At 42.3% G+C, this 12,937-nt stretch overlaps 1 protein-coding gene across 1 annotated transcript in view; it reads left to right on the top strand.

The window, feature by feature from the left end:
- The window catches only part of Syne2 (spectrin repeat containing nuclear envelope protein 2), a 225,010-nt gene that overhangs the window by 35,343 nt on the left and 176,730 nt on the right, over positions 1-12,937 (top strand). The window contains exons 14-17 of the mRNA XM_023702960.1: positions 160-339; positions 1,317-1,467; positions 11,206-11,364; positions 12,273-12,434. Of these exons, the coding sequence (XP_023558728.1) occupies positions 160-339; positions 1,317-1,467; positions 11,206-11,364; positions 12,273-12,434 (652 nt within the window). The remainder of the gene's footprint in view (positions 1-159; positions 340-1,316; positions 1,468-11,205; positions 11,365-12,272; positions 12,435-12,937) is intronic.

Here is a 12,937-nt window from a genome sequence, read left to right as displayed (position 1 = left end):
TCCAGCAATGCAGAGAGCCGCCTGGACTCAGCAACAGAAGATGTAACTTCATCCTCAGCCGCACAGGACAGGTGGAAGTTGGCGCCTAGCACCAGCTCTCTGTACAAAATCTCATTGGTTAACAGTTGGCTAATACATGCTTTCTCATCCACAATCCAGGAAAAAGTCCTTAATCAGACTAGAGAAGGATTTAGATGGATATGAAGCAGAGAAAAAACACTTGGAGGAAATGGCCAGTTCTCTTCCACAATTCAAAGATGGCAGAGAAAAAATTGTGAATGAACAGTGCCAAAGCACGGTGCTGCTGTGGGATAGCACAAAGACTGCTGTCACCGAGTGGTAAGGGGACAGAAGTCCTCCTGAACCTGAGACATGGTCTGGGCATAGTTAGGGTTTGGAGAAATTTATATTGCAAACATATCCTGGGGACCTAGTGCTCAGAGCCGGGGTCTGCAGCCCAGGGCGGGGGCATGTGTGGCCCAGACCACTCGTCCTCTCTGGGAGGAAGTGGTGTAGCCCGTGGCTGTGGGGGCATCAGCCCCTCTGGGGCTTCTCTTAGCTCTACCGCTCCTCAGTAGGCCTCTGCGGGATCCTGTCCGTGTCCCTCCTGTGCGCCCCTGTACCCCTCCTTGGACAGAAATTGGTGCAGTGTGCTGGGTGTCTGGTACCCTCTGCTAACCAGCACAGAAGAAGCGTGAGGGTGAGAGTCCAAAGCATTTTCTCCTGAGTCACTGACTGAATAGTGCTTGGACACACTAGAAGCCAGGCTGCTCACTGCTGCCGCCTCTGCACTGTTTTATTGTCCTGAAGGGGCTGAACTGACAGTGAGTAGAACAGGCATTGCCGTAAGCAGCCTGTCCCCCACTGATGAGCTCGACGGAAGTGCCCAGAATAATGCCAGGGAGCCTGTTTTCCAAATGTCTTTTACTTAGTGGTAGAATTGAGAATCTGCTGAGTAGGGTTACCAGTGCTGTTTCCCTCTAGAGCTTACATCTGTCAACTTTTCGGTATTGATCAGTGGCAGTACCACCCCGGGGATTATGAAAACTATCTATTTATTATCCTTCTTAGGTTATCTGGATGTCACAGTATTGTAAGTCACATTGAGAGGAAAAGTCCTTTTTTAACTTGTTAATCATTATTGTTTTTTTTTTTTTTTTTTTGGTGGTACTAGGGATTGAACTCAGGACCTTGCACTTGCCAGGCAGGGCTTATGCCACTGAGCTATCTCCCCGACCCTAGTTAGACTTACACAGAGAACGGATGGTTTTATTTTCAGCTGTTGAGCTATTCTACCTTTTCTTTCTTCTTCCTAGCCTTGAACAGTGTGGAAGAGTTCTGGAGCTCTTGAAGCAGTATCAGAATTTTAAAAGTGTGTTGACGACTTTGATTCAAAAAGAAGAGACTGTCATTTCCCAGCAGGCTTCCTACATGGGCAAGGAGAACCTGAGGAAGCGGATGGCTGAGGTGAGTCTGCACCCCGCGAGGAATTCTGCACTGCGACCTCGAATAGGGGCCCAACTTGAGGAGGATCTTGGCAGCAGAAGTGCATTCAGTTGTTTCGTTTTGTTCTGATTGTTTTGTTTTTGAGACAGAGTGTTGTATAGCCCAGGCTGGCCGTGGACTCTTATTTACAGCCGAAACTTTCGGTCTGAGTGCTGGAATTATAGGACAGCACCAGCTAAATGAAGTTGTATTTAACATCTGAATGAAGAGAAGTTAGTGCTGACTGACTCTTACTGGGTGTCTAGGAGTATAACGAGTTTAACACTAGAACTTGGAAAACATCGCCCCACCTCACTAGTGGGTAGCTTCTGCTTGGAGTTGGTTCTGGGGCCACAGTTCCACCCGAGCCTGGCCTGGCCCTCAGTGGCTCCCTCTGTGACATGTGACAGCCTTTCCGCCACCTTCTGCTTAAGAGAACTGAGACTGCCCTGTCTCTTCCCTGTGGGGTTCAAAGAATGAAGACAGCAGGAAAATCCCCTCTGGTGCTAACGGGCACAGGATAAGTTAGGTTCTACCCGCCTGCTTCTGTGAAGGCGTTTGGGCCTTCTCTTTGTGCCGCTCCCTCTCTGTTCACAGCATACCTCCATATTCTATGAAGAGTAACATTTTTGAACACTAGATGTCATTATTTTCTATGTTTTTAAGAACTGTAGTCATCAGCTACAGTGACAGAAGGATGGAAGAGTTTGTCAAAACAAAACAAAAAACCAAAACAACACAACCCCTACCCTACACTGCAGGACCGCACATCACAAATGTGCCTTTCCTGTGTTAAGAGGTCAGGCTGGAGTGCTGCGGGGTGTCCCAGGTGTGTGGGCACTGCGGCCCGCTGGATAATTGGATGTAGAAAGCAATTGTTAAACTTCCTAGTCACTCAGTAGAAGGGCGCTGGCTCCAGTGACATCCAGAGTATCAGGAATGGCTCTTGTCTGGGACCCACTTTCTGGGCGTCTGTTTCACTCAGCTGACCAGTCTGAAGAGCCCCTTTTGGGCATCCATTGTGCAGGTGGAGACCGTGTATCTAGTCACCCATCAAACTGAATTGAAAGGGTCACAGGATCCTGAGCAGACAGCCAGCGGGGTTGCTCAGATGCAGCCTGTTTCCGTCCAGTGAGGTAGTTTCTGGGGTTTGTTGGCCTTGGGAAGTAGGAAGGTCCTATCTTTGTTTATTGGATTCAGGGAGTTCTGGTTTCCTAGATTCTCAGAGAACCCAGCGTCTTCAGCCGTTGACAGGCAATGTGCCGAAGAACCTGGGTTCCGAGCCTGGGGTTTAGTCAGTGTGCTGTGAGTGTTGGCCTCACAGTGCTGATCTGCGGCTCTGCTTACGTGTCCTGGCCGCCGAGCCACAGGGCCCCTCAGGACAGTCTACTCTTGCTGCCCTGTGGCTGTCAGGACAGGTGGCCCTGTCCTCGGCGAAGCCTCTCCAGAAAGCCAGCCTTTCATTTTCTACCAGAGGCTAGGGAGTCTAAAGTGCTGCCCTTAGAAAATGATAGCCCATTTTCTTCTTCATGGTGATGTGCGCTTTCCCACGTGCCTCAAGGAAATTTCCAGAGTATTTTAAAAATTGCATGGCATAAATGGGCTTTTTACTGGCTTCTCCGCTTGCTGTCTTCATCCTAAGCCCCCCTCTTTCTTGGCTGAGATTTTGGCTTTTTCTGGTGTGTTAAGCCAGGTAGCACCCTTCTTCAGCTTGTGGGGTTCCACCTTCTCATCCCATTCAGAGTGTCCTTGGTCTTGTGGGTTCATACCATTCAGTTCTCTCCTGACACTGCAGTGGCATTTGGGGAGAGAACAGACAAGTGCATATTTTACCCACCATGTTTTTGAAGACCAGGTGGTGTTTTTTAATGCATTAGTGGAAAACAGAAAACAAAAATTAAAAACCCTTCCCACTAGTGTTTTATAATGATAACTGCAGAGTATTTGTGTGTATATACAGATTTAAATCCTAGATTATTCCTTTAAGATTATAAACATTTTTTACATAGAACAGTTTCTCTTCTAGTGAAAGAATTTTATATAAAACAATTTGTTAGTCATAACTTTTAATCCACAGATTTTATAAAAGGGAGAGATACCTTTAATAACATTCCCGAGGGCTGGGGAGATAGCTCAATGGTCTAAGTGCCTGCCTGGCAAGCGTAAGGACCCGGGTTCGATCCACGGTACTGCATGCCATGCTGGCAGAGAGCCCTGGGCCTGTTGTACCAGGCATGGAGATGACGCACGCCTGTGGTCCCAGCGTTGGGGAGGCTGAGGCAGGATCATTACAAGTCTGAGCTGTGTAGCGAGACCCGGTACCGAGTCAACAACGTTCCTTTGTGAGGAAGTGAGTGCGGTGCTAGGTGACTGATCGTAGCCAGACTGGTGAGCCACAGGCATCCTCATCCAGCATCCCAGTGGGGGCAGAACCGGCGTCCCGCAGCACAGGCCCTGCGCTTCCTTCAGTCTTCAAGTCTATCAATTATAAGATGCACCACAACTTTTGATGTAAAACATAAGACCTAACGCCTGTATCATGTTATTCATTGTAAGACCTGCATATGACAGATCTGCAGCTCCCTTAAGCACAGGCCCCCACACCAGTGTCACCCCTTAACCCTTAACAACCCTCTCTCAATAAATCATTTATCCAGGAAATTAAATATGCATTTTCAGAATAGTTTCTTATACACATACATACATACATACATATATACAGTGTACTGGTTGATATATTCTGTTACCTTGAGAAGTTTAGAAGTTTAACTCAGCGACTCAGCACAGAGCCAGGGTTCTTAGTTTGTAAACATCCTCATCCTGTGCAAGAGGAAGGCATGGACATTGTGTGAGTTCTACACCCCCAGCCCAGGGTAGCTTGTTCATAGTGTAAGGAGGGGAGAGGGGCTGGCTTGAAGCCGCAGCTGCTGCCCTTCCCTTTGCTCTTTGCTGCTTTCTGCTGCCATGAACTGCTGCTCTCTGCCATGTGCCACTCTGCCTGGGAGCCAGCAAGTATAGACTGAAACTGCCACAAACTGTGAGCTAAATAAACCTTTCCTTCCTTCATTTTGGGTGTCGGGTATTTTGTCCCAGCAACAAATAAAAAGTAACTGAAACAGAATGATGTAGTCTCAACATTATAATCTCTAGTTCTTATAAGATGACTACTAAATTAACTCTTTAATATTCTGAGTTCTTTATCATTTTATTCAGTAGGTAGATTTAAAAAAAAACTTTTTTTTTATATTTAGTACAAGGTCTACAGGGTCTCACTACGTAGATCAGATCGGACTCACAGTAATTCTTCTGTTTTCAGCCTCCCAAGCACTGGAATTACAGGCGTGCACAACCACACCCAGTCTCAGTCGCCATCTCAGTGTGCCCCCGGGGGTGGGGTCGGCAGGGCAGGCCTGGGATGGATCCCCGTCCCTGTGTCTGCCTAAGCAGGCGCTTTAATCTGCTGAGCTATCTGGCCGGCCCTCAGTAGGTAGATTTAGATATAAACCCAATGTGACTATTACAAACTACAGAATGAATATAGATTTACTTAAAAATATAGAAGCTGTCATTGAAATATTTGCTCACCTTTCATTTATCATTATTTTGAGCAAGAAGTAACAGCTTACTTCATTCTTTGCCACTGACCAAGAACTGCTTGTGTCCAAGGCTTCATCTAGAATCTTGGCTTTTGGCTCTGAGCTTTGAACCCAGGCCTTCTCGCATGCTAGTTGTGGGCTCTGCCACAAAGCTACACTGCTTGAATGCCGTGGAGACTGCGGCTTCTTTCTTCAGCATTCATTTTTTTGTTTGTTTTTGGTACTGGGAATCGAACTCATGGCCTTATACTTGCCAGGCAGGCTCTGTGCCACTGAACTAAATCCTTAGCTCCAGCATTAGTTGTAACTATGAATAAGTTAAAGAATGGGGGCTTTTAAGAAATTATTCCTATGTTGGGGCTGGTGAGATGGCTCAGTGGTCTAAAGCACCTACTTAGAACAAGCTTAGCAAAGCACAGGGATCGCGGTTCAATCCCCCAGCACCACATGCCAGCCAGCCCCGCCCCCTGGTGGACTGAGCTGGCCACACACACACACACACACACACACAAATAAATAAATAAATAAAATAAATAAATTTAAAAAAAAAATATTCCTATGTATAGAATTGATATTCATATAATATCTAGTAAGAATAGCTCATTCAACTCTGTCCAACATACAGAAATTACTGTAATAAATTGTTAATATTTTAGTATTTTCTATACTATAGAGTAGAAAAATATTTTTACTCACTGTAGTAGCACAAGGTTTGCAGTAACTAGAAAATTCAAAAGAAAGTGTGAGAAAAACCATTGTGATTCTTATGGGAAGTAGAAAATATACTGAGAATTGTCAATTAAAAAAAAAAGACAGATATAGTTGAACCTCCTCAGTAATCAGAGCACCCCAAAGCACCCCCAAGTTTTTTTTTATTTTGTTCTTGTCTTTTTGAGACAGGGTTTCACTGCTGATCTCAAACTCACAGCTTGTTGCTGTCACAGGAGGCAGGCGGAGCAGGTGTGCAATCCTGTGGTTGGCTCCCTCCCTGGCACTGAAAAGAAAGAGGAAAGAAAGAAGGAAGGAATGCAGGCAGGCAGGCAGGCAGGCAACCTTTACAAAATTATTTAAGAACTTCGACAATCTGTTGGACCAAATATTTCACTTCTAGAAATTGATCCTAGGTGTATACCGTTGAATATGAAAATATTTTAATACTGAAAGATATTCACTGTACCCCCTTCCAAATGTGTTGGTTTCCATTTTTCTCACTCTTCTAACTCACCTTGTCCCATCATCTCCAATGAATGATGTCCCTTGAAGCCAAAGAAATGAGAAGCCATAAAAACAGAATCCAAATAGCATTATCATGTGGGCTTGAGGCTGCACAAGGACTACTTCTGTACCTGGTATTGCTACTTAGAAAGACCACGGCTCATGGTGGCTCGTAGCGTGGAGGGCTTGGTCCTGGTAGGCCGTGTCCTTGGCATTCATACACCACAAAGGGGTGGTGAGCATGAGCGCCAGTCTCAAGGAGCGCTTGCTCACCTCACCTTTTAAACAGTAAGGACTATTTTATTTTTTGGACTGGGCTGGCCTTGAACTTATGGTGATCCTCCTGCCTCAGCCTCCTGCGTGCTGGAATTAGAGGTGTGTACCCAGCCAGGACTTTTAAACGGTAAAAGACTATAACCACATGTTGAATCTATTTTAAGAATAACAGCCTACTTACTCATAGATGTGGTCCAGTTTGTATTTTGGAATTTGAATAATTCCTTCTGGAGGAAGAAGAAAGTGAGGGAGAGGCGTTCAGCTCCTTTTCCACAAGATTTCATGGCTAATATCAGGCAGAATCTTTATTATTACCCAGAAAGGTCTGATCACAGTTTTACACTTCAGACACTCCCAAGAGCAATGTTCTTGGAAACTATTTCGAACACAAATATAGCAGAATAGAAAAAATCATTTAACTTTGCCTGAACTCTTGACCCATTGTAGAGGCTCCGTTGTGAGCCATATATTCAGAAATAGAAAGGGCTGGGCGGGGCAGATAGCTCAGCAGTCTAAGCACCTGCCTGGCCAGTGCAAGGACCCGGGTTTAATCCCTGGTATGGCGTGCCGCGCCTGCCCTGCCCCCTGGGTGTGCTGAGCAGGCCACCGAAACTGGGCATGGTGGTACACGCTTGTAATCCCAGCACTGGGGAAGCTGAGACAGGAGGATCACTATGAGTCCAAGATTCGTAGCAAGACTCTGTACCAGATAAATAAATCTTAAAAAAAAAAAAAAAAAGGCTGGTGTTACAGCTCAGTGGTAGAGTGCTTGTGTAGTATGCAGAGACCGTGAGTTAGATCCCCAGCAGCACAAAAAATAAGCAATAAAAATTAATAAAGCAGCTATAATTACTGAACAAAATAACCTTTAAGAAATGTGTAACACTCCAGGATTTTCATACTTCATTCACAATTCTGGTGTCTAACATATTGGCACCTGATGTATTTGCTGAAATAATACCATTTTGTATGAAAGATACAGGACACGAGTATAATTCTTTTTGCAGTTTAAAAAAAAATCTAAACAAAAAAGTAAAAAACACTAAATAGAGTTTCAAATCAGGCTAGTAGGGTAAAAATAATACATTGCACGTCATATTCAGACTAGTTGTTCGGAATACAAGATACAGGCAAACACTGATTAGAAGAAGATTAGCGCAAAGCTTTCTTTTCAATGAACTGAGAGAAACTAGCTGTGTAATTACAGTAACTATCTTGTGTATGTATATGTTTTTTTCTTTCCCCTTACTTCCTGTCCCCCTTTCTCAACCATGACAGTTTCTCTTTTGAATAGTCTCTTCCCTCTTCACAGTATCTGTTGTACCTTTCAGATCTTGTTTCCTCTTTCGTTTCCTCCAATAATGAGACAGTATGATGTTTACACATGTAGGTGCCTATAAAAGTGTCAAGTTTATCTTTCTGTATCTTTTTTATCTATTCCTTGGTTGATGAGCATTTGGGTTGTTTCCAAGACTTAGCTATTACAGATAGTGCTGTTGTAAATGTGGGTATCACTGAGAATGATGTTTTTAGTTCTTTTTTTTTTTTTTTTTTTAATATTAGAAGCATTTGAAATATTTCACGGAGGGTTTGTTTTTTTTTTTTAATGTATTTAGTACAGAGACTCACTTTGTAGGCTGGACTCATAGCGATCCTCCTGTTTTCAGCCTCCCAAGTGCTGGGATTATAGGTACGCACCACCACACCCAGTCTTATGTTTTTAATTCTTCTGGACAGATACCCAGAAGGAGACTAGCTGGGTCAATTGGGACCTCTAATTCTAGTTTTTTCAGGAATCTCTGCATTGATTTCCCACAGTGGTTGCACCAGTCTACACTCCCACCAACAGCAGAGAAGAGTCCTTTTTCCCCACAGACCTTAGGATCTATGCAACAGAACAGAAGGCACAATTCCAAACACACTCGGCCACCTTATCTTTGACGAAGGGGCCAGACATGTTCACTGGAAGAGAGATAGCTTCTTCAATAACTGGTGCTGGAAAATCTGGCTTTCCACATGCCGAGGACCAAGACTAGACCTGTGCCTATAACCGTGCACCAAATCAAAATGGATCAAAGATCTAAATGTTAAAACAGAAATGCTAAATATGCTGGAAGAGAAAATAGGTGGAAATCTTGAAGATGTAGGTATAGGCAGAGGCTTAATGAACAAAACTCAGACTGCAAGGAAAATACTACGAAGAATAAACAAATAGGATCTCACCTTATTAAAAAACTTCTGCACAATCAAAGAAATCACCAACAAAGCGAAAATATAATCACACAATTGGAAAAAATATAGCCAGCTGTGTCTCAAAGGACTAAAACATAAAGAATTGAAAAAAATCAGAGTCCCCCTTATTTAAAGACCCCATCTAAAAATGGACACCTGAGATGCATACATACTTCACAGATAAAGAAATGCAAATGGCAGATAAATATATTAAAAAAAGTCCAACCTCATTGGTCTCCCTATAGGGGACTCAGGTCAACAATTTCTGGCATTGCCAGTGAAGCGGAAGACCCAGTACTATTATGGGCTGCTGGACTCTTTCAGAATATTTTGCTGAGTTTACACACCTATAATACTCAAATAACGGAACTTAACAAAAAAAGGGGATACAGATGAATGTCCATTTTGTATCTGTGTTCAGAGTGGTTGGAATAGATACATAGTTACGTTCTCTTAATGAATAGAATGATTTGTTCTAATGGTGTTTGTAAATAGGACATCATGTCCGCATCTTGTACAGCAATTAACCACTAGCAAGAATGTATGCAATGTGTGAATTATTGAAACTGTCCCACCAGTTTGATTTGAAACTGTCTCATTGCTATTTGTTTATCAATAAAATTATGGGGAAAAAAAAAAAAGAATTCAATCCCTGAATTCAATCCCTGGTTCCTCAAAATAAATAAATAAATAAATAAAAAATCAATAACAAAAGTTTTTTTTTTTTAAACTATCTTTGCAATGCTGGACATGGTGACACATTCCTGTCATTCCAGCGCTCAAGAGGCTGAGGCAGGAGGATCACTGAGTTCAAGCCAGCCTGGGCTACATAGTGAGACTCTGTCCCAACAAAACAAGAAACGAACAACTCCAAACACCCGTCTTTGGAAAGCAAATCTCAGTACTGATCGTTCACACAGCCGTGGGTACTTGGGTGCCGTCCTGGGCAGTCTTCAGGAGCAGTCAGTGGCCGCATCTTCTGGATGCTTGTACCAGCATCTGGATACATGATCTCACTGAGAACTTCTGTCCTTCAAAGCCGTGGAAACCTGATGCTTATCTGGGCTATGGTGCCGGATTCCCATTCTTTTTCAATGAAAGACAGAAGTGCGAAAGAAAGAGCAGACGCTGGCACGCCAGGGCACTGCAGACGTGTGGGAAGCGTCAGGCCCGGCCTAGTGCTCTTCACTGTGCTCCTCCATTCGTTTCTGTCCCTGCGGAAAGCACCCTCTCCTTCCCTTTCTTTTGTTCAGCTCGGGGTAACTCGTGCTGGTGCTGGCGTCACAGGAAGTTCTGTGCGCGTACGTACAGATACTTATGATTCCATCAGAGTCCTGGGCCAAGCGCAGGAGGCCCTGGGTTTGGATCTCCGTTCTGCTAGGGTATCAGTCTGTGTCCAGTCAGGAGAAAGAAACCCTCCTACTTATTGGTTTACTTTTTTAAAGATTTTACCTATATGGGATTGCTAAATCTTGTCACATCGCAGATATCAAGATGGGCACAATCCTGCATGTCACCATAGGGTCACCTTCGCTGTCATTTTAGAGCCCTGTCCACACTGCTCCTGCCCCCCACCCTCACCCCAAGACCTTGACAGCATCCGGTCTGTTATTTCACTAAATCCCAGTGAAACTATCTGGAACCATAGATTTATCTTCTTAGGAATTGTTATGTTATGCATTTGGACAGACTTTTTTTTTTATCACCGTTTCCTATACTGTATAATAAATACTTGTAGCATTTACATCATTTTAGGCATAAGTAGCCTAGAGACGTTTCAGAATGTGTAGCAGGTAAGCGTAGAGAACTTAAAAGAGCGTGCCACTGTACATGGGCTCCCTGAGCCTCTGTGGATCTTGCTGTCCCCTGGGCTGTGCGGATCAGTTCCCTGCGGATCCCAACCAAGAGAAAGCAGTCTGTTTAGTTTTCAAGTGACTGGAGATTTCTATTTGAGAAAGCAGCATTTCAGCAGCCCAAGTTAGAAGCTGGTTGGAAGTCATGAAAGATGTCGAGAACGCTGTTTATGTGTATTTTTTTTGAACTCTATTTATTGTATTTCAATAAATGCTTAAATATGATTCTTAATGAGAAATGTAGGAGCTGTTTTTGTGTAGTTTAGCTGGTACGCTTTCTTGGTAGACTTTATTTTATATTTCCAGAATTATTTTTTTAAACCATTCTAAAGTGAGCAAAGTTTGTGTGTCAGATTATCATAAAGCAGCATTTAGGATTCCAAAAGCTGCTTGAGTTCGATTCCCAGCACCGAACAAACAAGCCCAGTGTAATAAGGTATTACTTTTTGTTGTAATGTTGTTTTTAAGCTGAATAACTGAAAATAGAACTGTAATTCTTACCAGTTGGTGTCAACTTATAAATAATGTTTTCATTATCTTTTATACAGATTGAAATCGTCAAAGAAGAATTCAGTGAGCATTTAGAAGTAGTAGATAAGATAAACCAGATCTGCAAAAATCTACAGTTTCATCTCAATAAAATGAAAACTTTTGAAGAACCCCCCTTTGAAAAAGAGGCTAATGTTATTGTGGATAGATGGCTTGATGTACGTGATAATTTAATTGACTACAGATTTTATTTTATAACAGATTATATTTTATATTTTACTACAGATTATATTTTAAATTGATCTTTTAGGAGTATATCTTTAATATTCTTACCTAATTAAAATTTAAACTATATTTATTATAAAGGTGCCATATAATATAGTGTTTATGACTTAGAAATTAATTTGACCCTAGAGTAACTACTAAAGAATGGTTCTGTACTCTTCCAGCTATAAAAATATATGCTCCTTATTTAAAAGTTAATATATTATTTATGCAGGATATCAGAGTTCAGTTATATACTTAATACATATATACTTAATGCATCATTGCTTAAATAGTGACGATACTTTTTTATTTTTTTTTGTGGAACCAGGGATTGAAAAGACTTAGATCTCTCTCTCTCTCTCTCTCTCTCTCTCTCTCTCTCTCTCTCTCTCTCTCTCAACGGTACTGGGGATTGAACTCAGGACCCTGTGCTTGCCAGGCAAGCACTTTTTCTACTGAGCTATCTCCCCAGCCCCGATACTTTTATAAATTACAGATTAATAAGAATTTATCTGTAGTACATTTTCATCTAGGTTTTTATTTTTTGGGTTTTTTTAGGTTTTTTTCATGTCAGTTTTTACAAAGCATCTTTTTTCACGTTAGGATTTAAGTATTAGGATGACGGTTGCTTTTGGCGGCATACAGCCTATAGCAAATCAGCTAAAGGTTTTTTTTTTTTTTTTTTTAACAGAAAGAGCTGCATGATATATTAAAACGACTATTTTATCGGTAAACAAAGCAAATTAGTCAGCCAGACATGTTAAGTTGAAATTTTATTTTAAAACAAGCGCTTGAATGGAACAGGTGTTTCCGTAGTTGTCACCACTGTGTGCATCACTTCTGTTTTTAATTGTGACAGATAAATGAAAAGACAGAAGAATACTATGAAAATCTTGGTCGAGCTCTGGGTTTGTGGGACAAGCTTTTTAACTTAAAAAATTTCATTGATGAATGGACTGAGGAGACCCTTCAGAAGCTGGGCTCACATCCCCTGACGGAAGAGGACAGGGAGCAGCTGAAGGTGGGTCGGCAGAGTTCAGAAAGGTGCTCAGTTCTTACGTGGTTCGTATTTTAATCCTGAGTTTGCTTTCTTGGAGCAGGGAGAAAAAAACCCACAAACACACAGTATTTTGTTCTTTAACCCCTGAGAAGACCTCAAACTATATCCATCCCTTTGTGGTATCTAGGAAGGTGTTAGTAGATACTGTTAACCTAGGGCTGGGCGGGGTTCACTGATTAAAGATGACCTTAGACAAGAAAAGATTACATCTTTATTTTCACACATGCCTAATTAAAATGTAGCATATGCTTCATTTATAGTAAGGCAAGATGCCTAACTTTGCTTTCAAGAAAAATCACAGGTATTTTGGGGATATGACTCAGTTGTTAAAACTGTTGCCCTTAGCACTGCTTGGAAAGTATAGGACTTAATAGGCCTGTTACTAGATCATGCGCGTTAAGACATTAGTAGAGAAATAAAGTGATATATATGACAGGGGTTTTTTTTTAAACTTTTTATTAATT

This window comes from Octodon degus, unplaced genomic scaffold (genome assembly GCF_000260255.1).
Source record: "Octodon degus isolate 3935 unplaced genomic scaffold, OctDeg1.0 scaffold00007, whole genome shotgun sequence".
NCBI classification, from domain to species: Eukaryota; Metazoa; Chordata; class Mammalia; order Rodentia; family Octodontidae; genus Octodon; species Octodon degus.
Note: the sequence above shows the minus strand (reverse complement) of the source record. Positions and strands in the feature narration are given on the sequence as shown.